General features: G+C 29.2%; 2 protein-coding genes and 2 pseudogenes across 3 annotated transcripts; 3 read left to right on the top strand and 1 right to left on the bottom strand.

Moving 5' to 3' along the window:
• Positions 1-1,358: 1,358 nt before the first annotated feature.
• Positions 1,359-6,808, top strand: LOC111294827 (syntaxin-81-like; annotated as a pseudogene). The gene is made up of 10 exons (XR_016327291.1): positions 1,359-2,410; positions 2,539-2,628; positions 2,716-2,967; positions 3,133-3,213; positions 3,656-3,899; positions 4,022-4,152; positions 4,679-4,965; positions 5,058-5,134; positions 5,819-5,929; positions 6,005-6,808. The product of XR_016327291.1 is annotated as a syntaxin-81-like (transcript).
• On the bottom strand, positions 5,070-9,165 carry LOC111294460 (O-fucosyltransferase 19-like). Its single transcript, XM_022887767.2, has 8 exons — positions 8,518-9,165; positions 7,178-7,250; positions 6,995-7,059; positions 6,827-6,915; positions 6,618-6,750; positions 6,301-6,533; positions 5,741-6,217; positions 5,070-5,648 (listed from the first exon to the last, which is right to left on the bottom strand). The coding sequence occupies exons 1-8, from the start codon at positions 8,929-8,931 to the stop codon at positions 5,459-5,461; spliced, it is 1,674 nt and encodes a 557-aa protein (XP_022743502.1). The 5' UTR covers positions 8,932-9,165; the 3' UTR covers positions 5,070-5,458.
• Positions 9,166-13,823: 4,658 nt separating this feature from the next.
• On the top strand, positions 13,824-14,339 carry LOC149515083 (cysteine desulfurase, mitochondrial pseudogene; annotated as a pseudogene).
• Positions 14,340-18,611: 4,272 nt separating this feature from the next.
• On the top strand, positions 18,612-20,775 carry LOC111295569 (large ribosomal subunit protein eL33w-like). Its single transcript, XM_022889103.2, has 5 exons — positions 18,612-18,765; positions 18,897-18,932; positions 19,464-19,692; positions 19,777-19,819; positions 20,553-20,775. Exons 1-4 carry the CDS (start codon positions 18,734-18,736, stop codon positions 19,816-19,818), a joined length of 339 nt encoding a protein of 112 aa, XP_022744838.2. The 5' UTR covers positions 18,612-18,733; the 3' UTR covers position 19,819; positions 20,553-20,775.
• The last annotated feature ends 5,885 nt before the right edge of the window (positions 20,776-26,660 follow it).

The following is a 26,660-nucleotide window of genomic DNA, read 5'->3' on the forward strand; positions in this document are numbered from 1 at the left end:
CATATAAGCAAAACGTTTCTAATTAGTAAGTCATATTAGATATACGTGATTATTTAATAGTATAATTACTTAAAAAAATATTTATTCAAGTATTAGTGATTAAATTAAAAATTTTAATATTTTAGTGATCATTTTAAAATGATTGTAATATTTAAATAACCAATTATATAATTTACCCTTAATATAAATATGACATTTTCTCCTTAAAAAATATTATTTTTGAAATGAAAAAAAAAATCACAAAAACTACGGTTATAATCTTGAAAACGTAGTCTTTGACTTAAAAATATACAAACATGGTATTTAATAAAAAACTACATTTATAAATTTACAAACATAATTTTTAATATAAAGATAACATTTTTTCTTTGAAAAATGTCATCTTTAAAATAAAAAAATTCTTAAAAACTATGTTTATAATCCAAAAAATATAGTCTTTAAAACTTTACAAACGCAAAATTTAATGAAAGATTATGTTTAAAAATATACAAGCGTAATTTTTTATATAAAAATGACATTTTCTCCATGAAAAACCTTTAAACTTCACAATACTATTCAAAAATTTAAAATTAATTTTAAAGGTAAAAAAAAAAAAAGAAAAACCCCACGAAACCAAAACCTTAAAAAAGTGTTTTTTGTTATATATAAAAACTACGTTTTTTTACATTTTTTAATGTCAAAAAAAGGTAATTTATGTATTTTTAAAAATTACTTTTTTGACATAAAAAATGTGATCTTTATTATTTTCTCAAAAATCCTAACCACCACATAAAAAAAATACAGGTTTTTAATAACACAGAACTCTGTTTTCACCTTTTATTTTTGTGACAAAATTTGTAAGTTGGCTCCTTTTTTTAATTGTGTGTGTGTGTGTGTGTTTTTTTCTAAATCTGGTTTTTTTTTTTAACCGTGTCTTTAAATCTTAAGCTTGAATTTCTTCCTAATTCATCCTCACGTTTAATTTCTTGTTTAAATGGAATATATTTACGAATGTTTTAAGCTCAAATTTTGGTGTCAAAAGTTGTCAAATTGTGTTAATTTGGTTAGAATTTTGTTTTTGAAATTTTTTACTTTGAGGTTATTATCATTATTGTCGTTGTTTGACTGTTAAGAATGAATTTGAAAAGGAAATAGAGCTGAAATTTGAAGCCCTGTAGTTAATTTATTCGTGTTTTCCTCTGAAAATCTGGGCTCAAATTGGTAAACCGATAAAATTTGGATTTTTATGAAGTTGTTGACTATAAGTAAGCAAACAATTTTGTTTTAAATTCAGTTATTTTCATTTTCCTTTGGGCAAAAAAATTTCAGTTATTATTAAAGCTTAGAAACTTTTTATATCTTGGGCAATATGTGTAGCTACTATTGATTTACTTTTGCTTCTTTTTATTTTTATTTTTTATTTTCAGTGTAATCTTGCTGGTGGGAAGCAATTCAGAAATTGTTATGGAAAGCTGTAGAGATATAAACGCTAGTTTCGTTTCACATTGTGATGCATCTAATCATGGGTGGGTGGACTATTTCTAAGATGGTGAGTGACTCAGTCATCAGGGAAATGGTCAATGTTGAGCAAGAGGCAGCTGATAGGATTCTTCAAAAAGAGTCGGAAATAGTGAGGTTGAAGAAAATGGTGAATCCTTACCATGTTGGTTCAAATAAAAACGAACCCTTAAGATCATTAGTGAAGCACCATGAACCGAAAATTGGTGTAGTTCCGAGAATTCTGAGAGACTTTTAGAAACTTATTTTGGATAAGCATATGAATTTTTCATATTCTTTTAAGTTTATTTGAAATGGAGTTTTGATAAATCTGAATTATACGAAATTAAACTATAAATTTTAATTTATTTTCACAAGCATTTTAATTAAATCAATAGAAAAAAAATACTTCAAATCTTATCTATAATCAGTGAAAGATTAAAAAAATGATTTTGAAATTAATTTGATGAATTTAGGGTTAATTTTAAATTGAAAGTGGAGAAAGAAAAAAAAGAGAATGAAAGATGGTTTAATGGTATAAAGAGAAAATAGATTGCCCAATAATAGAATGTATTTAGTAAAAATAAAAATTTTAATTTTAAATTTGACTTGTATTTAATAATTAGGTGTATAGAGTAATAAGTGGGTGATATTTAAAACACCCATAATCTTTTCCCTTCATTTCTTTTTAGTATTTTTCCAACTTTCTTGTTTGGGGTTTTTTTTTTTCTCTCTGGATTTTCTTTTCTTTCCCCCTTGCTTCTAAAAATGTCTTGTGAGTACTAGATTTCAATCCAATTCAACAAAATATTTTAATAAAATTAAAAAAACGGAAAAGCAGTTGAAAATTACAAACATGTCGCGATTCAGAGATCGAACTGAAGATTTTAAGGATGCCGTACGTCAAACCGCAATTTCATCAGGTTGCAGCGAGGTAAATTTTTCATTTTCCTTTTTTCTTCTTCTAATTTTTAATACTTTCAATCTTCTAAATGTTTCATTTATCTTATAACTTTTCTTTAATTCTAAAATTTCTTAGATTCTGTTTTTTTTTTTTTACAGTCCAAATTGGCAGCGATTACGGCGTCTTTCATAATCCATAAAGCAAGGCAGACCACACCGTTTACTAAATCTGCACTCAAAACTATCATTGTAAAAATTTTCCAAATTTTTGTTTTTGTTTTTAAAGGATAAATTTTGAGGGTTTTTTTATCTTTTTTTTTTTTTTTTTGTAATTAGTTAGAGAGTATTGTGGCATTGGATCAGTACATGTTGAAGCACGGGGAAGATTATGTGGATCTTATCTGGACAATGGAGCAAGAGAGGGACAGCATCGAACATGAAGTAATGTCACATGTTTTAATTTCAGACATTGTAGTGTTCTTTACTGAGAAAAATTGTCAAGTTTTCTTTGGTTTGACTAATAAAATTGCGGAATTTGGCTCTATTTTTATGTGTTTTTCTGATCCATTGAATTGCCTAACTATAAATTAATGCGCATCTAATCTATTTTGATTGCTATGCCAGGCTTGACATTGCAGTTGGATTGTAACTTGCAGTTTAAACCTGAACATAACTTTAACGTTAAGCAGATTCGAAGTTTTTGCCTTTGACATATCTAACTTAACAACGGTAATGCATTTGATGCGGTAAAAGTTGTTTCTTTGGAGCTCAAAGGGCTGGCTTGGAATCAGGGTCGCCTCAAATGCTGATACCTTAGCAAACAAAAATGGAGTGGTAAGGTTAAGTTCTTGTTTATGTTTATTGAAATAAGTCAGTTGTATGAAATTGTTTATTTGCTGGAATTGTCTATCCTGTTTTAATTTATTCATACTTTTAATCTTGATGGCTTCCAGTGGTAAATAGTTCTTATTTTCGTCCTTTCTATTGGTTCCTCTATTCTGTCATCCTCAGTTCAGCAACAAGAGTAAATTTTCTTTCTGTCAGTTTGCTGGAGCTAAATGATCCTATCAAGATTCAGGAGTCTTTATCTTTTTCTTTCATCTTTCTACATGATATCTTCAACTGCCCTTGTAGTGATACTTTATGTCTTTGGCATTTCTTCACTTAATAACCTTTTATTCCTGCATGGAAGTGTTTTCTCCCTCTCTCTAAGAAGAAAGTTAGTGTTGTTGTTAGCTTGATGAAAGAATATTTGTGCTCCTTCCTTAACATTCAGGTACTAGTTTTAAGTGAGAAACTTCATTCAGTCACTGCACAGTTTGATCAGCTAAGAGCCATTCGCTTCCAAGATGCTATCAATACATCAATACCAAGAAGAAAACTTAAGCGGGTTGTTGATTCAAATTCTCTAGATACCTCTAGACCAGTCAATTTGGAGCTTAGTGAGACCAATGAGTTTCAACCTGAAACTCTTAAGAGTCCAACAGGAATTTCTGGACGATGAAACCTGTGCCCTTCAGGTAATCAGAATTCTCATGATAGGTTCCATATGGCCTTTTCTATCATGCCTTAAATGATCTAATTCCTTTTTGGGAAATCCTAATGAACTGAAGATGCTTACTGCTCTGCCTATTATTATAAGTTGAGTTGACTGGTCTTCTAGATGCTGTTCAAGAAACTGAAACTAAGATGGTGGAGATGTCTGCACTGAATCACCTCATGTCCTTACACGTTCTGCAACAAGCTCAACAGATAGAACATCTCTATGATCAGGTGCAAAAATACCCCCCTCCACATTCGCTTTCTTTTTGCTCTGCCTATATATTTAATGTTTCTGCTCCACCATTAGCCTCCTATTTTCCATTTTTTTTTATTAATCCATTCAAACTTATTCAATTGATACCATCAAGCTTATTTATCAAACTGATTAGAATAAGTTGATCTTGTAAATTGAATTTCCTATTTGGGATGGTAATTCTAGTTTATAATGTTATTTTCATTGCAAATTAAAGGAAGTGGATACACTTTTTCCCAAGATGATCAAACTTTCTTTTGTTTGTTGGCCTATAGCTTTTGTTTTCTTAAATATATAGGTTTAACTTGCACACATCTCTATTTACTCCAAATAAGCTGAGAGGCGCATCTAGGGCTGGATGGTTCATTGCAGTAATTGAATTAGGCATTAAGGCATGAGATTGTGTTTCACTTTTTTCAGCTCTAAGGATTGGATTTCCAACTTTTTCCTCCTCTTATGCTATCTCTAAATTATCGCTGTCATTTTTATGTCTTATTTGCACAGGTGGTTGAAGCCACAAAAAATGTAGAGCTCGGTAATAAAGAGCTTTCTCAAGCTATCCAACGGAATAGCAGCAGCAGGACCTTTCTATTGCTTTTTCTATTTGTACTTACCCTTTCAATCTTGTTTCTTGACTGGTATAATTAAAAATATAGTAGTTCTTACCATTTTAGTGCACTTATATGTTTTTTTCTTTCCCAAAAGAAAAGGAAAGTTCCCCTTCTTTCCGTTGTAGATTTGATGAGGGAAAAGAACTCCAAAGTATCTAACATTGATTAAAGCAAAGTGATGTAAGTTTCTCTGACTGTGATTGTGTTTCCTTTACAAAGAAAATGGTTGAATTTTTTGTGTTCAGCTGAAGCATACATCAATTTTTTTGTAGGCAAAGATCGGTGAACTAGAAGTTGTATGAATTTATGATGAAATGTTAAAATGCACAATCCTATCTGTGGGAATAAAGTGAGTACATTTTTCATTTGTACAATAGTTAGGACAAACCTGTCTCTAGCCCTTGCTTTGCAACAAACAAGTAATAGTATTCCCCACTTTAGTATTGTATGGCTATTTTTTCTGATCTAACCTCTAAATGCTTAGGCCTTCCATTGCTTCAATTAGCTCAAGCATGAGAAGTTAAAAATTCTCGACCCAGCTTGAGGTTTGACAGACAAAATTTCTCTATGTAGAATTTGAATCTGTTAATGACTTAGGCTATGGTTTCTTGTCATTTCTCCAACTTAAGATTAATCCTATCTTCTAATTCTAAACTCTATCCGTATTAGGGCTTTACTTTTGGCAAATGCAACCTGGGTATGGATTTGCATAGAAACTTTCCTCTGTTTTTGCAGAGTTTCCAGGCCTTCTGGGAACTGCTCCTCCTGTTCTGTTAGCATGCAGAAGCTTAACCTTGGCAGAAAAATCGTCCCAGGATATTAGACCTCTGTCCATCCGATCGATCAATTTCACAAAGTTTATTCTGCAATTGTGTTAAATATATATATATGTATAAGTTTTCAGTAATGATTTGATAACAGATGAATCTTTGGTGTGACTAAAAGTTATACATACTTGTCAGGTCTGATAGTTTTTCGGAAACCTTCATACTTCCTATGACCCTGCACTGCCTTTGCCATGTTTCCATCATAGGTAAAAACGAAAACATCACTCTCAAGGGCTACAATATAGTCCACTGCAGCAAGCTTATTCTGGCGATTACTGAAAGGCACCAATTCCTCTTCTGTTGCTAAATTTGAATGGGTGAGTATATTTGGATACTTCTCTTCGAGTGGTTTAACACTATCCTGACCATAAATCTTCCCTGCAACTATGTAGATTTTGGTATCAAAAGGAAGCCCCATTGCCTCGAGGAACACAGCTACCTCTCTTGGTGTCATCGGACATACCCCTCTGCGTCGCCTTTCTTCACCATCAATCTTTTTTTCCTTCCAGTGTCGGACGCTATGTCTTAACTGCTTTAGCTCCTCATCTTCACCTTTGGTAAGATTGTGACTGCAGCCCGTAAAAGCAAGCATGTCCTTTTCATATCTGCACATACTTTCCAGTTAGCAAATTCAGGAAACCATTACAAACAATGAACAAACTCGAAGCAGAAAATTAGTTTCAAGTACCTTAAATGAAGAGCAACATAAGGCATGTTATCATCCCTAAGCCTATTAACCAACTTGTTGGCAAGATTTTCAATCTCTCCTGTGAACTTAAGTGCCTCATACATTGCACGGCAGCGGAGTCTTTGAATAGAACTGGAAAGACCGTTGTTAGCTAGCCGGTTATCGGTGTGGGTGAAGTTAATCACCTTGTGCTTCTTTAACAAAGAAGACATCTGATCTCTGTAATAACTAGGCTGCATAAAAGTAGCTTATCCAATATCAGAACACAGATCAAGTTTACATTGTTGATTTGTAGGTTTTTGAACTGTAAACCATACTTTTGAGTAAGAAACCGGGGCTCGTTGATGAGGTTTAATTGATGCAAATGCAAGTGGGAGATGATCAACAACCCAGATGTCCTCTTTCAGGTATTGAACAAAATGTTTCCAGTCAAATATATCTTTAAAATCACTGCACAAATTACTTGAATGAGATATTTTTTCTTCTATACTAGTAAACTTTTGTAAAATTAAAATTTGTTATTAACCTTGGATCAGTCCAAAAGGATTGGTGATCTAAAGAAGGGAGAACCAAAGTGGCATTCATCATTTTTGCTATGGCAACCATATCACTTATCTGCAGGTAAATTGATATTAATCAATAAATAAAAAAGATATCCAAAACGGAACCTAAAAACAAAAAAAATGGAGCTTACCCCAGTTTTCATCTGATTCAATCCGCCATTAGAATGGACAAGAATATAACCATTTGAAGGTGATTCTAAAAAGAAGTAAATTGTTAGCATTACAAAAACAGGCAAAGAAGATAATACTAATAATTCAATTACAAAGACCAAAAAAAAAAAAAAAAGTTGAAAAGAGTAATTAATTTAACTTACTTATTTCTTTACTTGATCTATCAATACATTTATAGTGGAATTGACCGGTGGGCTTGATCCAAATATCAGGAACCTGATAATGCAAAAAATCAAATTAAAATTGGCATTACTATCTGAGGTAATTGAAGATGAGATCCCAAAAGATTCACAGAAACTGTGAAAAAGAATTGGGCGAATTTCCTGAATTGAGTAAACATGACAAAAGAAATATTAATTTTTTTTTTTTTTTAATTTGAGGATGGAAAGCATCAATTATTGAATCAAATATTGGGATTGACTCAAAGATTGCGTTACCAAGCTCTTTTGGTTACCAATTTAGCATTACTTTGAACTTTGGAAGGAAATTAAAACCCTGCCCGCCTTGTGAAAAATACCTATTTTACCAGACCATAAGCAAATTATTGAAGAATGAGGCCATATTAAATATTAATTATGCTTCCTTAATTATAAATTGATCAAAAAATAAAACAAAAATATAATTCTTTTATAAAAAAAAAACCCAAAGTCATGTTTTCATATTTGTTATTTTTAATTTTAGATTGCTATTCTTTATTAAAAAAAAATTAAATGTGATGACAGTGAAAAAGTGGAGGCAACAGGCAAACCAACGGGAAAATTATAAGACTTGTATTTGATTTTTAGGACTTCAACAATGGGTCAAGAATATCATGCGTATTTTAGTTCATTTAATTCGTAAAAGGTTCCGTACTTCTTTAAGATAAATAAAATTTCAATTATTCAAATTGAAAAGCTTGATTTGTTTAAAAAATGTTTTAATTTCAAGATCTCCTTTGTTTTCCCCTACCCAAATTGACTTTTAAATATTAGCTTCTCATTCAGCTTTATTTTAGTCATATTTGCTAACGTTAAATATATATCTATATATAAAATTCAATAACAAAAATGAATTTGAAACCAAAATTTTGAAGAAACCTAATTAATTAAGAAAATCGATATCAGACACAAAGTTTCCAAGCGTATCCCCAAGGTTACGAGCACCAAACAAATGAAAAAAAAAAAAAAAATTCAATAAACAATATACAAAGATATTAATTGTAATCTCCACCCAGTTAATCCAATTGGTAAAAAGAAATTTTTTTTTTTTATCAATTAGCATTTGATTTATTGTGAAGAATACTTGAAAATAAAATTCTGAAAGCACCTCTTATTAAAAAAAATCCATATGTTATATCTATAGAACTTACATTTTGGGATATTATAATATATATCATTTGAAAATTTCAATGGAGCTTAAGTAAACTCAATTATATATAATTAATTCCCTTTTATTAATTAATTAAACAAATAAAAAGAACAACAGAGAGAATTAACTATCTAACCGAAAACTTCTCTGGCAACGAAATCTCCTTGAAGTCACCATTATCATCATCTCTTCCTTTGACAACTTTGTTTGCCCTATTCCAATTCTCCACCACAATACTTGTGACGAATTTCTCCCTATCATTATTCAAGTCTTGGAGAGTGTTCATCAAAGCAAACTTGGCAAGCAAAGTCACGAAGGCTAGCACCATCATACCCCAAAACATCCACCTACTGAAGTACCTCCCCGGCCTCAAAAGCTCCGGCCAATACCGTCCTTTTCGACGTAAAAATGTCGGACTTTTCACCGGCAAGGTGTTGCCATCTTGCTCCTCTGTCGTCTCAAAAACTCTCCTCCTTGTCATGAATCCTAACAGCCTCGAAGAAACCCTCGAGGAGTTATCTGTTATACTTGTCATGGAAATGGTTAACATTGATATAACCAAGCCCAAAAACAACCATCAAAATTACACTTTGAAACTCTTCAAAACCAAATGGTTTTGTGGTGGTGAAAGGTGCTTTGCTTTGGTTTCCTGTCGAATGATTTTGCAATATTGCTAATAAATGGTTTTAGAAGAAAAGCGAAAAATGAGGCGAAGCCAACTCTTTGCTTGTGATGACTTTTAGCTGTTTTTGGGCATTGGTTTTTTGCTTATAATCAAAACTTTAGCCAAAAGGTCTTTGTTTTTTTTTTTTTTTTTTCAATGAATAATCTAAAAGTTAAAACACATCAAATTAATAGAAAGAATTCGGTGATGAAATTTCACCATTTTAAGTGTTGGAATTTACGTGTTATTCATAGATTTAATTAAATTTACGGATAACATCAAAAGCATTAATGTTTGATTAACAAATTTATGTTCACGATAAATGTTTCGTATATATGCTCAAAATTAATTGTTTGTTATTAGGTTAACTTCTTTCTGTCATCCAGCAACTTCAAATTGATTCCTTTTGATAGTATTACACTTTCATTAGACAAAAAAAAAAAAAAAAAATTTACAAGATCGAGACTTATAAAAGTTAGTAACTTTAATTTTTTATTGTTGGACTTTATGTACTTTCTATAATCAGAAAGGAATGAGAGCATGTGAACTTAGATTGAAAACTAGCAATAATCCCTATCTGGCATATGGAAAATAAATTGATTGATTTGAGATTTTTTTTTTTCTTTTTAAAAGCACCATATGTATGATTTAACTCTATGTATTAAACAAAGTTAACGATCTTTATAATTTTTTTTTTTTAATTTGGAAAGAGAGGTCTCCAATCTACTCTTTGAGTATGGATTATGCACTAACTACTAAATAAAAAATTCAGATGCAACTATTTCTTATAATTTGTTGATTTAATATATCACCAACCAAATTAAAATCTTGTTAACTTGTAATTAAGATGAGTGGTTTGATTATATTGCTAATTAAGATATATAATGCTGCGCGCGTGGAAGCTTTGAAATGGAGATAAAACAACAATCACTTAAATTTGGGGTGTTTTAGGCAAATAAATATGCAAAGACCATTATGCCTATTGATAATTGATTTTAGGTTAAATACCCATCTAAAAAAAATGCTGCATTTATTGTAAAAGGGGTAATGCTTACTTTGATATCATATTAAATTTTAGAAGAATATCTAATTTAAAATCAATTGATAATAAAAAAAATAATTCTAGTTATATTTAGGTATCCAGATATTTGGCATGAGATGTATTAGATATTTGATGTGAGATTTATTTTATCTTTAGAAATAGCCATTGGTCTAATTAAACCCAGAAGAAAAAAAAAAAATGAAGCTGGTGAAGGAATTTCTATTTTTTTTAATCAAGAAAAAAAATACAAAAGTTAATAGAACCAAGTTAAGCAATAAATTAATAAACGTAGGTGGTCTTAATATAAGAGATAAAACATTAACCCATTAGTCGTAATGGCAATTTGATATATAGTTGAAATCTATAAATCAAGTGAAATTAGTCAGTTTCATCCCTAAATATTACTTAGAAAATATTATAATGAATGCATCTTAAAAAAATTATGATGAAAACTTTTAACTCCACATATTACAAGTTGTAATTGTGTCATGGATGTTTGGTTATAATTTTTAAAAATTAATAAATCAACATAATTACTCAATTCACAGTGTAGACACCGATTTTGTCCGGGTTTATTGTTTTATTTTTATAATAATAATAATAATATTTAACAAAAAAACAAAATAAACAAAACAAACAAAAAAACAAAACGGAAATAAGATAGAAGTCAAGGGGTTGGTACGGCGCCAAACTGCCCCGACCAACTCCGCGACCAACTCCATGTCAGCCACCCAACCAACTCCCCGACCAACCCAACCAACCCCCTGACCAGCTCTCTCAGTCTACTTATAGCCACCCTATAGCCACCTAGATTCCCCTAAATAGAAACCCTTTAAAATCCCCAACCATCTTCCTCATTAAGGGGTCTCTGGGCTCTCTAACAGAAAAGAGGAAGCTTTCTAAGAATTTTCTTCAATTTCCCTAAAAAAAAATCCCCTTCAACCTCTGCGAAACCTCCCTCAAAACACTCCCAAACACCCAAAATACCCAAACAAAAACCACACCAACCGAAAAAAAAAAACAAGAAAAAAAACAAAAACGAAAAAACAAACACAGTCCTCCCCACAGGGAGGAACCTCAGCGCCAAGCTCTCTGAAAAAGTAAAGAAATCATCAGTTTCGCCATAAAAAAAAAAAGGAGAAGGAAAAGAAACCGAAAGCTTCAAGCCTCGATCTACGTTGATCGGGGCTGTTTCTGGTAAAACTGACTTCGGATTTGGAAAGATCGCGTCGAAAGTAGCTTCCTGATCATTTTTTGAAATTTTCGGTCACCGACGACACCGCCAACGACGACCCAAGAGGCGGCCGGCACGGTGGTCCAATGACCGAACGGCGACCGGCTGAACCCCTCCCCCAGAGCCCCCTCTCTCTCTCTCATTTTTTTTCTGGAAACAGAACCAAATGAACAAAAAAAAATTTTTCAAGTTATTTATAGAAAACATTAAAAGCAAAACGACGTCGTTTTGGGCATATGGCCAAAACGACGCCGTTTCAACCAGGGAGGATCCACGCGCCCGTGACCTGACCCGGGATCCGTGCGACGACCCGCTGACCCGTTTCCTCCAACAGCTCTACCGGTTCAATCAAACCGGCCCGAACCGTCGATCCGACAGTCGAATCGGTCGGATCGCCAGAACCGTAGATCTAACCGCCGAACGTGTCAAACCGCCCGGATCAGCGTTGATCGGACCGTTGATCGGTCCGGTTCAGGTAAAAAAAAATTTTTTTTTTTTTTTGAATTTTTTATATTATTATTTTTGTTATATTTATGCATGATAAATTTATTAGAATAAATATTTAATTATTTTAATAATAATAAAATTGAAAACAAATAATAATTAAAATATATTAAAATGCTCAAAAAAATAATTTTTATTATTTTCCCTGCCTAGATGTTGGAGGGAATAAAAATATTTTTTTTAAAAAAAATAATTCCGCCTAGATGTTGGGGAATTATTATTAATAAATTTTCATAAAAAAATAAATATAAAAATTTTTTTAAATTAATTTTCAAAAATCTCTAAAATCAAACTTGCTTCGAAAATTTGCCTAGATGTTGGGGATTTTTAGAGATGTTCGTATTTTCTTAAAAATGAAACCTTAAACACTAATTCTTAATTTTCAAAATCATAGGTTTCTAAAACTCATAAAAATCCAAAATCCCTTAAATCCAAACCCCATAAAATTCAAAATCCCAAAATCCTCGAAAATCAAAGTCCTAAAAAATCTTAATTACACGAATGAAAATTCTATTTGAAGTAATTTGTTCTCGAATACCGCATAGATGATGGGGTATTTAGGAAATTTTACTTCGTGAAGTCTTTTCACACGATTTCTTAAATCGCATTAATGATAAGATCAATAAATAAAAAAAAGGATAATGGTAAATTGAGATCTTAAATATAAACAGTCGCACCTAAGCTCTGCCTAGATGTTGGAGAGTCGGGGTGGTCTCATTATATTTAAGAATCCAACTCTTAAATTACATCTCATTTTACATGACATTCATTAACGTGATATACGTTAGCATGTTATTATCAGTATTTACTTGTACTATTCTGTCTTTAATTTTTTTATTTACTACTTAGTGATAAAATATCTTATAATAAAAAAAATAATACTAAAAAAAAATCTTTTTGTGATATTACAAAATAAAATAAAAATAACATTCCAAAAAATAATTTTTGGTACTCTTCTAGATGTTGGAGAGTTACCAACAATTTTTTATAAAGAGCGTTATTTCATTTTAAGGATTGTTGTGTTAAATCTTAAGCGAAAAGAGTTATTTCAAATTCTGCCTAGATGTTGAAGAATTTCAGGATAATTCTTTAACTTAAAGATTTTCTCAATATTCTTAAATAAAAATTTTAGCAAAAATATTTTTAAATGAAGGAAATTAATGTTAAATTTCAAATTAAAACCATTTTTATCCAACGTCGAAAATAGCGCATAATTAAATGGTACCAATTTATGGGCGTTGTGGGGTGCTAATCCTTCCCCACGCGTAACCGACTCCCGGATCCAACCTGATTTTTCGCATACCAAAATTTATCTTTTTGATAAGACTTTAAACTCGTTTTTATAGTTTTATTAAAAAGATAAACTTTTGGGTGATCAATCACACCCTAACAAAGATTGGTGGTGACTCACTCTTTTTATTTATTTTTTTTCGATTTTAAAACATCTCATTTTTTACATCTGACGGTCTCAAAACCGTTACGACACACAATATCAATTATATACTTCATTTATAAAATTTAAAATTTTCATTAATAATAATAATAATAATAATAATAATAATAATCTATAAGAATATATAAAAGTAGTCTCCTCTTTTATTTTATATGACAACTCATCAATGTAAAAAAATATGATTGGAAAGATATTTTGAGAAAATATAAAAGGTAGAAGCTTTCAGAGATTTGTTGAAAAAAAAAAAAAAAGCAACTTAGGTCTTGGAAGATAGATGTACCAAGCTTCTCCATTTTCTCTGTAGGATTATTGAAGAGGAAAAAAGGGAAAAATGTAAAAAAATATGATTGGAAAGATATTTTGAGAAAATATAAAAGGTAGAAGCTTTCAGAGATTTGTTGAAAAAAAAAAAAAAGCAACTTAGGGCTTGGAAGATAGATGTACCAAGCTTCTCCATTTCTTTTCTCCATTTTTTCCGTAGGATTATTGAAGAGGGAAAAAGGGAAAAAATGTACCAAGAGAAATATTGAAGAGTTGTACTCAAAATGGCCTTAAAGCTTCTTTGTCAAAGCCTAACCAAAACCAAAACAACCACCCTTATCTGTCGTTTCTCCGCCGTGATTGTCGTGGCTTCCCCACCAAAGTATGACGACCCAATAGGAATTACCATGAAAGGCATGAAAATTGCAGGCCATCCACTTTACCTCGACAAGCAAGTGACATCCTCTGTGGACCCTAGGATTTTGGATTCGATGCTTCAATTTTACGTCTCCTGTTATGGCATCCCTCACTCCTGTACTCACCTTTGCGGTTGGGAATTGGAAACACACGCTGAAACCACCCGCTCACAAGTAGTCGCACTTATTGGAGCTTCCTCGAAAGAAATCGTTTTTACTTCTGGTGCCATGAAATCGAACATCTCAATCAAAGGCATCATGCATTTCTACAAAGACAAAAAGTGCCATGTCATCACGACACAAACGAAGCACAAATGCATTTTAGATTCTTGCCCACATCTTCAACAGGAAGGTTTTGAGGTAAATTATTTGTCTGTTAGGTGAAAAAGGTTTGTCTTTTCTTGGAAAGCTTATTTTTTGGGTTTTTTTTTTAAAAAATTTTTCAATTAAAGGTTTTTCATTTTTGGTAGTTAACTTTTTTTATTTGTTTGATTTAAATTGAAATGTTTATGTATTTCTTTTTAAATGCATTGATTTGGTCCTTTATTTTTAAATTTGTCAAATTTTTTATTTGCACTTTTTTCTTGTTTGGTTTCCTCAAAATGTTAGTTATATTAACGGAATTAATGCTATATTAAAAGTTTGTTTAAATTTCTTGTTAATTTTTTGGTTTTTGTTACATGCATGTAGACCTCTATACTTTAAAAAAAAAAAAAAACTCCATGCCTTGATATTTGGTCAATTGAAAAAAATGAGATTTACAAAAAAAAATGGTAATTTTACATTGAGTTGTTGAAAATTAATAAAAGATTTACATCTCATGTACTTTAATTCCCCATGCCGTTTCATAATTTTGAAGCATTTCAAAAATCTCTTCTAAATGCATTTATTAAAAGACATGATAATGTTTAATTGTCTAAGCCCCATTAAGTTTTATAGAAGAAAAAAATTTTCATATACTTAATTTTGATATATGAGTTGTCTAGTTTACAACTGCATACTTTTGTACAACTTCAGTTATATTTACAACTACTTAATTTCTTCTTTCAAAAGCTTTGTGGATAGGTATATATATAATGATAGTGCAAATGACAATGAATTTTTAACAAAATCTTTTAATTGAGTTCATAGTTTTGTTTAACAAAATCTTCTAATTAAATTCATAACAACTGACAATGAATATTTAACAAAATCTTCCAATAATTAAGTTGAACCTTCAGTGGTTTGATGTCTACAGCTCTATTGATATTAAAGAAAATTGGTATAGTCATGAGATGTTACCTTTCATACCAAAGGAAAAATGGAGGAAATGATTTCAAGTTCTTGCTTTATACTATCCATTTTACCTGTTTATTTTTCATCTAACTATTCAAGGAAGCTATATTTCTCAAGTGGATGCCTCTTGAAAAGGATCTTTAACTTTTGGTATGATACTTCAACATTTTTAAATGACCTAAATATGTCTATGATGAAAATTTTACTCATTGAAATTCAGTGGATTACATTGATTAGAATACATGCCATGATTATCGTAAATGATGATATTGCTTTTCCTGTTTTGAGGAAATTTTGTAAAGTGTATACTCCATGAAAAGCCTTTCATGCTCTTCAATTTTCATTTGGCTTGAGTACTACTCTAGGATTCTCTCTTGATGTATTGCAGTTGAATGTAGTCTTAGATTGCTTTTAATAATGTTTCTTAATTTTTAGTGTTGGCCACCTACAAACTTAAAAATAAGATGGTAGATGCTACAAGCTTTTGTAAGTGAACAAAGTCTTACTATATCCTGATAAAAAAAAAAAAAGGCAAACCAAATATGTATCTAACATTTGTATTTATGTATGATTAAAAATTTTTTTGGTTCAATCAAGTGAATGATTTTCTAAAAAATTGCACATAGGAGGAGCTGTTTTAGAATATTCATAATGACCATAATTATATACCTAACAAATGTTACATCCAAACACCATTCAAAGTAAGCATCTAAATTGCTCTTTAGTAGGTAATATGTATTAGATTTTTAGATTATAATTTGTTTTCCTCTCCTTTTCTTTTACTTTTTGGCATTTCATTCAAATGTGGTTATTGCCTTCTATTTAATGAAGAGGCCAATAAGCGATTTGCTAAGATTAACAATCATAAAATATCTCATTCTTTATTAATTTTTTCTTTCATGAAAAAATATTTTGGGATGGAATTAATTAGTTTTTTTCTTCAATGATTAATTTATTTGATGAATGATTAGCATATGGGTATTGTCGAATAGCTAATAAAAGGGAATATATGACAGGCATAGAAAAGAGAGCCTGAAGCAGCATGTTGTCAGTAGAGGCAAAAGAGGAATGAAGGTTAATATTCAGGACATTTTCAACATGTAAGATTGTTGAAAATTGACTTCTTTTATTAATACTGCATCACATTTAATTATCTTAATGGTAATACGGTAGTAATTGAAATGCTATGGTAAGTTAAGTGTTGGCATTGTACCCATATATAGTTAAGGTTAAAACATTTTCTTTATTGGTGAATATGTATGAAATCATCAATAAAATGTTAGTTATTGATTATATTTGGGATAACATATACTAATAATCAGTTTAACCTTTAAGAATTGTCTTTCTAATTCTACATTTTCTTAGTTTAAATGTGGCTACCAATTATATTGAAGGAATTGTTCACTTTTAGTTATGTTATATTGAATTCAACCACCTACTATTACTGATAGGATGGAGCTTTTTTTCAAGTTTATTGATAGAGGCCAAGTCGAAGAGAAAAAGAGAATTGTGAAGGGTGACGATGTAATTGTTGAATTGGATGCAACACTGGAAGATTTGTACATGACAGGTACTCTTAAAGTGAAAAATTAGTTTCTATTTGTTTAAATATAGACTAAAGAATTTTTCATTAGTCTTTTTGCAATAATTGGTGTTTTAAACTAATATATCTTTTTTTTTCCTTAAGTTATTAGGTATTTTTCTCTTTGAGTGTTGAGTTATAAATAGAGTTATTTTATTTTTTTATGATCCAATGATAGGTAAAGTTTTTATATTATGAATATTATATTTAAACAATATTTACTTCATAGTTTAAATAATATCTATTTTATTATTAAGCAGTTCGCGTTATAACGTTGGCTTGCAAACTAGTAATAATAATAATAATGTTTAAACAAAAATAATTGTACAATTAAAATTTTCAAAAGAAATAACACAAACAGTAAGAGCTACAAACAAGAAAGCGTCATAGAATTTTTTTTTAAACGGATTTTTCTCATGAGTGATCTCAGAATAGTCTTTAAGATATTTTTTTAAAAACTCTTTGATATTATTATATTGATCAATATCTATGCTTAATATCTATTGATGGTTTTTCAGCTTAAGGAGATGAGGTCAGGTTAAAAGGAAGACAACCTAAATCTATAATCAAATAACACAGTAAAAAACATTGGAGTTATTGTTTTAAGACATACTCCAACGTTCAAGTCAGTGATGTGCTTGAGATAAAGATAATGAAGAAAGAAGGAAGAAGATGAAGTATGTGTGAAAAATTTTAGAGGAGGGAAAGCTTAGGTGTAAAGTTTGAGAGTGTCCTATGTATTTGGGCTTACTCACTACCTTATGTATGGGATAATGGACGATAATAAAACCATGACAATTGACAGTTGATGAGATTTACATGTGGGTAACTACGAGTCACATTTAATAATCTCAAGCAGATGTGGGCTGCATTTAATGGTCTCAAGTAAGTTGAAAGCCAAATGGTTATTTCTAAAATGATTCCGATGATGAGACATTATTGGAATGTTGGATGAGTTCTTTCTTTGGTAAAAAATGAGTTGTTTCCTTAAAGGTAAATGATATGATGATTCGAACGTATCTATTTAGATGGCTTAAGGATGATTAAGCAATTAGGTGTAATAATATTGAAAGTCTTCAAATTTACTATCAATTATTGCATTCAATATAGAAATATTACTATAAATAGTATATTAACTAAGGATAACAACAGGTCAAGTCGAGTTAGATTTTTGCTCACCATGAACTCGACCTGACTTTACACCCGTAAAATTTGAAACCAACCCGATTCGATTTTTTAAAAATATTTTATACCTGAATCCAGCTTGACCTGATATTGCATAAAATCGTATCTTATCTGATTTGATTCGAAATTAATAAAATATTATTTTTAAATATAAAATATTATCTTTTAATATAAATATAAATTTAAATAAATATAAAAATATATATAATTAAAAATAAATTTTTATAAATATATATCAGATTGCATCGGAACGAATTTGCCTAAAATCCGACTCTAAAATTTTTTTATTGTTACCAATCCAACCCAAAATCCGATTTAAAAAAAATAAACCCTAAACAGTAAGATCAAATTAGGTTAAAATCCACTAATTACGGGTGAGTTTGCCATCCTTAATATTAACTATCTTTAAAGAATGGCCCAGGGGAACTCGTTTGAAAATTTTTTTTCTAAATCAAAGTTTTATTTTTGGCATGATTTTTAATCAAAGTTTAATGACGTTAGACATTTTTCCTACCTTTGGGCCTTTTGATGTTAAAAAAAGGAAGCACAAAAACATGGCCCAAGATAAGGCTTAAATCCATGTCATATTTCTTAAAAAACGCTTATATATCGAATTTACCGTCTATAAACTTCCGCCACTCGATCTATAAGGTCCCCAAATCTTAGCCCTAATTAGGTTTTGCAGTCACCTTTGTCAGAACCAAAAGGACTAAGCTTTAGTTCCAAATCGGAGAAAATGGTGAAGGGACGCCAAGGAGAGCAAGTCAGGTCCCCTTTGATCTCTTCATTTCATCTTTTAAAATGCTAACCTTTTCCAATTTCCCACTTTAACGTATGTAATTTAGTTTTTAGATTTAACTTACTCTTTTCCTTTTTTTTTTCTTTTTTTTTTATTGAAGACTCTATGTAAGAGGAACCATCTTGGGTTACAAGAGGTAATAGAACTGTAACCTATATTTACTTTTTTTTTTATTTTTATTTTGTTGGTTCTAAAATATTCTTTTTTTTGGGGGGGGGGGGTGGAAGTGGCGAAATTTTTTGATGGAAAATGAATATTTAGTTAAATGTATGAGTTAAGTTAGCTGATTTAATGTGTTAAGAAAAGAAACGAAAATTGAAGATTTCATTTTTTGTTTAATTGTTAGGAAAGTGAGTAAAGGAATCAAGAATTAAGTTGCATTTTTTTTTTTTTTTGCAGAAGTTGGGTTTTTATTGGCTATAGGGGCAGGCTAGTAACTTAAATTTGTTAACTGAAATTAGTGTTTGGGTAACAAAGGGTGTGGTTGAATTTCTAGATTCTGTTTTAGGGGACAGAAAGTAATTACTTTTCTAAACTAAAATTAAGGTTTATGGTTATCATGTGTTTATTGAATTCTTGAACTGAGTTGAAGAACTGGAAATTGATTTTGGAGGTTTTTTTATTTTTTTGGATTGGTGCTTATGATTTGTCTGGTGATGGGTGTTAGGTCAAAATCGAACCAGTATGCAAACACTTCATTGATCCAGATTGAGCGAGTTAACACCAAGGAGGAAGTAGCTTGGTATGCTGGCAAGCGCATGGCTTATATTTACAAGGCTAAGGTGAAGAGGAATGGCTCACACTATCGCTGCATTTGGGGAAAGGTTGCTAGACCTCATGGTAACAGTGGGGTTGTTCGTGCTAAGTTCAAGTCTAACCTTCCCCCCAAATCTATGGTAAGTGCATTATATTGTTGTTATTTAATGGGTTTCTTTACATTGTGCTTTTGATCTTACATGTATCTTTTGGTTCCTTTGCAGGGAGATAGAGTCAGAATCTTCATGTACCCCAGCAATATATGAGGTAATCTTGACTTCCCATTTTATGATCTTTGTTAGTTGTTTGTGGGTTCATCAGCTTGCTGGTTATTTTTTCATTGATCCAATTTATCTGTTTGTATAAGAGGAATCTTCATTCTATTTAATGATGTAACTTTCTGTTTGAAGGTTAGCTGCTTGATGGATAAGTTAATTTTTGCATATTATTGCCTGCTTTAGACATTGTTAGGTCCTTTTTGTGTCTTAATGACAGTTTTAGTTTTCTGTGTGTCAAGCCGTGTGAACCCTCACAGCAAATTTATAATGACAACATCTGTAATGGTTCATATACTCTCGTTGCATCAACTCCATGCTATTTGTGATTATTCATTATGAGACTCCTATGTTAATTGTATGGCATAATTCAGCCCAAGTAATTTTTAAGCTGTTGTAGCTCTCTGTTGTTTGTGTGTCTTTGCAATCTTGATTGCTGCTGTGGTTGACACTTTACACATGACACAATCTGTCATCTTTTAGCGTAGTCCTTTATTTAGATTTTTGCTTGAGGCCAAAACTTTTGTTTGCCTCGTTTATATAGTGATATTAAGCTTTCGTTTTAAAATGAATCTAGCTTGTGAAAACATTGCAATAACTATTTATGAATATTTTCCTGTAGACTTGGAACAATTTGTCCTAGAGCTCTACCTTTATAGCGCCTAATGCTTGTGTACTCTCTCCTAATTTAATTTTGTGCTTTTCTTGTTTCCTTGTACTTGCAGTTGTCTAGATGCCCGATGGAATTCAATTGATGAGTCAAGTGACTCTGCCTTTTCACTTTGTTTTTATGTACTTAGTCAAGAAGATGTTGTGTGTTTTGGAGCGGTCATTTTGTTTCTTTTGTTTACATATTCCTACCAAGGATTTTTCCACCTATTTGTTCCTTGACTTTGAAGTTTTGGGTAATCAATCATTTATGGAATTGAATTGCCAGGTTTTGATCTACTGCAGCAGGTATCATTTTCTACTAACTTTATTCATTGCCTAAGATTTTGTTCAAGTTCCGGGTTAAAGACTGTTGAGCCCCTCGGTTCCTAGTGTTCTTTTTTTGATTAAATGTGGTAGATGAGTTGTGCTTGTAAAAGTGGTGGGTTCTGCTCTCTAATAAAGCTGAAGAAGGGACATTGGTGATCAGATTGCAGAAAGCTTGTAATTTGATCACCCGAGAGACAAGTTGTGGTTTTGTAGAAGATCAACGAGTCAAAGTGTGCTAACAGGCTTAGAAAGGTGGAGCACGAATTTCTTACCATAAATAAACGAAAAATCAATCGGATTAACTATGGTACGGAAGCTTTGGGTCTAAGTATGTCTGTTGTTCGCTAATACGAGAAAATTGGCATGGCAGCTGATAAAAGGGACTAAGCATGTTCTTTCGTTCGGGTTTCCTTGTATCAAAAATAATAATAATTTAGACCCAGTTGGTATGGCAGCTGATAGAGGGACCAAAGTATGTTCTTTTTTTTCCCGTTTCAGTGTATTAAAAATAATAATTATTAGAATTAGACTCAGGGTTTTTTTTTTTAAATTTTATAAAATTGTTTTAAAATAAAAAATGAAATAAAATTTTTATATTAAATTTTAATAGATGACAATATATAGAGAAAGGATAAATTTTATATGAGGTTTTTTAAGTGGAGTTTATGAAGTTTATTTTTAAAAATAATTTAATAAAATTTTTAATAGTTTATGAAGTTTATTTTTAAAAATAATTTAATAAAATTTTTAATAAAAAATTTAAAGTAATAGATTGGTAAGATTTGATGTGAAAATTAATAATATGTAAAAAAATTATAAAAGATGTTTTTTTATAATTTTAATTTGATCAATATTTATTTAAAGATAAAAATTTTTGTCAATATTTTTATTAAAAATATTTTTTAAAAAATATTAAATTTTTTTAAATTTTACACAATTTATGTAACGAAATATTTTAATTTATCAATTTGATTTTTGATTTTAATTTTGATTTAATTATTTTTAGTAAAAAATTGTACGAATTTTACTTAAAGAATTTTATCTAGCTTTTCCTTATAGATAAATATAAATGTATTTATTTTTAATATAAATTATAACTTATTTATATATATAAATATAGTTTTTTTTTATTAATTAAGGTTTTAAATAATATATTTATTAATATAATACATATATATATCTATAAATTAAATAAATAATTAAATATATTCTTTTATCTATTTCGAGAAGGGTTGGGCTGAGTACTCTAAATTCAATATCAACTTGACTCAAACTATTTAAAAAGGTGAAATTTAATATAATCTTTATTTAACAAAATGCATTGAATATAAGTTATTTATCATCTTACATTTATTAATTTTTTTCTACAAAATTTATCTAGTAAATAAAATTTTACAATGAAAATGACAAAAAAAGAAACTAGATGGGATGACACGTGAGTTTATTAAATCAATGTATTAAATAATATTTTTTTTATAATATATATAAATATAAAATTAAATTAATAAATAAATAAAATATATTTTTATATATACTAAAATCGATACATAACATCCAAACTTTACTCTTACTTGAATTTAATTTTTAAAAAATCAACTTAAATTATTCAGAATTAAAATAAAAGTGCACCAATTGGATTATAATGAATTAAAATCCATCGAATGCTGCTTAATTTATTATCTTTATCTCAATTGATTTTTTTATTACAAAAATTATCTAATAAAAAAAAAAATTATCTTTAAAAATCATAAAAAATAAAAAATAAAATAAAAGTATGAATGATACATGGACATCCGAGATGAAACAAAATATTTTAAATCTATCTTAAACCCAACTCTATTTGAAAAAAAAAAAAATTCATTTTAATTTCGATTGTGTTTTAAAGAACACATTTATGTTGGATCATTACGAATCAAAATCAATCATATACAAATTATTTTATCATCTTTATTTTGATGATTTTTCTTATAAAATTTATCTAGTAAAAAATAAAAATAAAAAAATGAAAAATATCAGGCCACATGGATTTTTTTTTTTTTTTTGGTTCTCTACAAAATTAAGTACATAGATAGTTAAGATTTTAAGTTTAGAGAAGATCTTACGTCTAAATTTTATTGTGCACTATTACAAACCATTAGTTTATGTTTATCTGTCGAAAAAAAAGTACATTTGCAAACGTGTAGTTGACAAATAACTTGGGTCGGCATCGGGCAAATTTCAAATTAGACAAAAAAAAAAAAAAAAAAAAGGATTGTACAAGATTTGGGTGCCAACGTCAATAATTTTTCAGTCTAATCAGAAAATAAAAAGTTAAAGGTTGTTCTAACAAGAAAAAATTCTTAAATTATAATGTTTTAAAATATTTACTCCTTTAATATGATAGTTAATTGTGAATAATGTGGTATATAAGTTTTTTTATTTATCAGCTAAAGATATTCTTTTAGTCTAAAAAAAAATGATTTTAGGTATTGTGACTAGCATAATTGAAAAGACTAGGACAAAATGAAAGAACAGAAAGGAATGTCGTGGTTTCCCAAATCACCAACCATGTTTGCAATGTTTGGTTAAATATGAATGAATACACACACATAAAATCAAAGGAACCCTACTGTTAGTTATAATGCCTTGCGGGAATAAAGAATGAACCAACTAATATAAGAGATTAAAAGTATAACAGTTAGTTTGTCACTACAGTTCTCTATTAAAAGAGCAGATTTTAAACCGTAATTTGATTGATATATGTAATAAAAATATATATATTTAACATATTTGACTTTTAAATCTTGACATTAAACAATATACATATTGTCTATTTTAATATTTGTTTTCATATAGTCAGTAAGCAATGTAGTAAATCTAACAATAAAAGCATTTTAGATTTTTGGAGCTAAGAATCAAATTGACAAGCACCTGATCCCAATCCTTTTTGGTTCAGTGCCAATTTAATTTGTGTTCCAGCTGCTTTAATTATTGTAACATTTAAAGCAGGAAAAACACTCCACATGTTTGAAAATATTTTATGAAGATTGGCGTTTTAGCTCATTTTATAGCCGGTTTTGAGTTTTGATAGACATTTATTAGATGATAATCCCAATTATTTTTTAATGTGCAATTAGTTTTAAACCCATGCTATGTAGGAGCAAACAACTTTATTATATATATTATTTATAAAAAAATTAACATATTTTATTTAAAAAACTATATTTTTTATAAAAAAAAATTATATTTTAATGATATTTTCTTGTTAGAAATCTAATTTTAATAATATGAGTAGTAAATATATACATAATGATATTCTAAAAAAACTTAAACCTATGATATATAAATTGAGACTATTAATTTGGTTCATGAATTAATTGGTTATCACTCATCAAACAGATTAAGATTATTAATCATCGAACAAATTATGAGAAAATATTTTTTAATCCTCGACATATATTTTCAAACTTTTATTTCAGATCATTTATGTAAAATTTTCCTTAATCATTTAACTTAAAACTTTTTTCTTGAAGAATACATTAGTAACTCCCACCTAGCAGAGATAGTTTAATCAATAGGCATATGCCTTCCCAAAAAGAGGTCACAAATTTGAATTCAAACTAATCATAAGAAATAGTAATCAAAATAATACAAGAACAAATATAAAGTGATAAAAACTTTAATAGTAATTGACTTTTATTAATTTTTGTGTATCTAATCCATCTGTATACAACATTACAAAAAAAAAAAAAAAAAAGAAACCTATGCTACCTTTACTTCATGGCAAAAAAAGTATCATGAATTTCAAATTTTTTTTTTTTGGTAATGATGCAATCTATTTCTTAAATATCCAAAAAAATTTCACTTATATAGATAGGTCTTAAAAGTAATTATAGAAAGATTTTTAGCTTTTGAACGATTAATTGATTAAAATAAAATTAAGAATCAAATTAAGAGTAATTTATACTTGATAATTAGAATAGACAAACATAATGTATATTTAATGTATTTGAGAGAAATGAAAAGAAAAAGATTTTGAAATTAATGTAATAATGATAAATGAAATTAATTTGATTTGACATACCAAATTTAATTGTAATTGATTTGATCATTAATTAATCATTTTAAAATCAAAATATTAAAACTATATACATAGCTTAAAAGATGGAGCCTAATAGCTTATATTTTTAAAAAGTTATATTTTTTTCAATAAATGTAATTCGAGAGTTGAGTAATATAAAAAAAAAAATTTGAGCAACAGAAACCAAGAATGATTCAAAGTGAAAATTGAAGTGGAAATTAAATAATCATAAAAAGATATAAAATTAGTGAACAGTGATTAAAATTATGTTACTTGTCAAAATAAAAAATTTAGAGTTATATATACAAAAGGTTTGTTGTAGGTTAATTAATAAGTAACTTTAGAATGATGAAATTGAATATTGAAATAATAAATATTGTAAGTGAATGGTTATCAAATAATAGCCATTTGGAAATTGAGAATGAAATAATATAATTCATTAACTTAATAATGAAAAATTAATTAAATATTTTTGTTTTCTACATTTACACATGGGTTACATCAATTATATGGTTGGATATCATATTTAATTAAACATGATTATATCAAATCACTGGTATGGGACTCAACTCCTATATCACATACATATCTAAAAGGTAAGTTAAATGAAACTTTGAAAGGAAATAAATATAATCAATGTATTGAAATATTTTAAAATTTATATGAAATCAAATAAAACTAGTTAAATGTAAGATACATCATGATTATTTAAGATCATCCATACATCAAAATAACAAACCAACCACATTCAATTTTTTCCTTTTTTACCAAAGGCTTTGACTTTTATATATTTATATAAGATTTTTGTAAAATATTTGTTAAGATAACATTTTTTTTAAAGAGTGGGCTAGTTTTCCCAATCATATTCATTTTTTAGCTTAATATCTATTTTTAATTTGAAAAAAAAAACCTTTAAACTAAACAATAAATCATGCATTAATTATTAAGCAAAATGTTGGGATGCCACCTTCAGGCATGTTTTCTCTCCACCAATATTTTAGATTAATCTTCGGTTTCTATAAATATAAACCAAACCCATGAAATTCATAATTTAAGAAGTTTGATAAAACTGTAAAATTGTTCAAGAAATTATTCAATTTTCTAGCTAAACACAATATTATGCAACATTTTACATGCACCTAATAAACAAATTATAAATTTCAAAGAGGTTTCATATCGAACTTTAGATGTAGTTTTCATACCTCATTTTCTACCAAAACTAATTGTTTGTGCTAAGTTATCTTGACAGGTTAAAAATCTAAAAATACAAAGTCAGAGGTTGGTTAGAAGCAAAAAGGTTGGAGGTTCTTCTAATGTTTGTATTTCAACACTCAAGTCAATGTTGGGAAAAAGAGAAAAAGGAAAGGAATCTTAAGAAAAGAGAGAAGAAAAATTGAATGTCCATACCTAAGGTGAGGGGGGCTATTTATACCTATAGGGTGAAATATCAAGTCAGGTGATCTAAGTTCTGAAAATAGGGTCTAAGGGTGGCAGTGTTGACTCGAATTAACCTAATAAGTGGTAGTCCAATTGAAGGGTGACAAATAAGCATTTTCATATGCCTTCAAATGAAAAATTGAGTTGGCCAAGTTGTTGTGGCTTACAAGAATTCAGGTCAAACCACCATGTTAACTTAGGTTAAAATGATAAAATTACCATTGCCTTTTTTATAAGTCATCTTTTAAGAAAAAAAGTCCATATTGTCCTTATGACTATAAAATACCTTTAACAATTTATCTTTCTATAAAATAGTTTGAGGTGTCAAACAACTGAAAATCTGATTTGGTTGATCTGT

Source organism: Durio zibethinus, chromosome 14 (genome assembly GCF_047325235.1).
Source record: "Durio zibethinus cultivar Kanyao isolate XHJ-2024 chromosome 14, ASM4732523v1, whole genome shotgun sequence".
NCBI classification, from domain to species: Eukaryota; Viridiplantae; Streptophyta; class Magnoliopsida; order Malvales; family Malvaceae; genus Durio; species Durio zibethinus.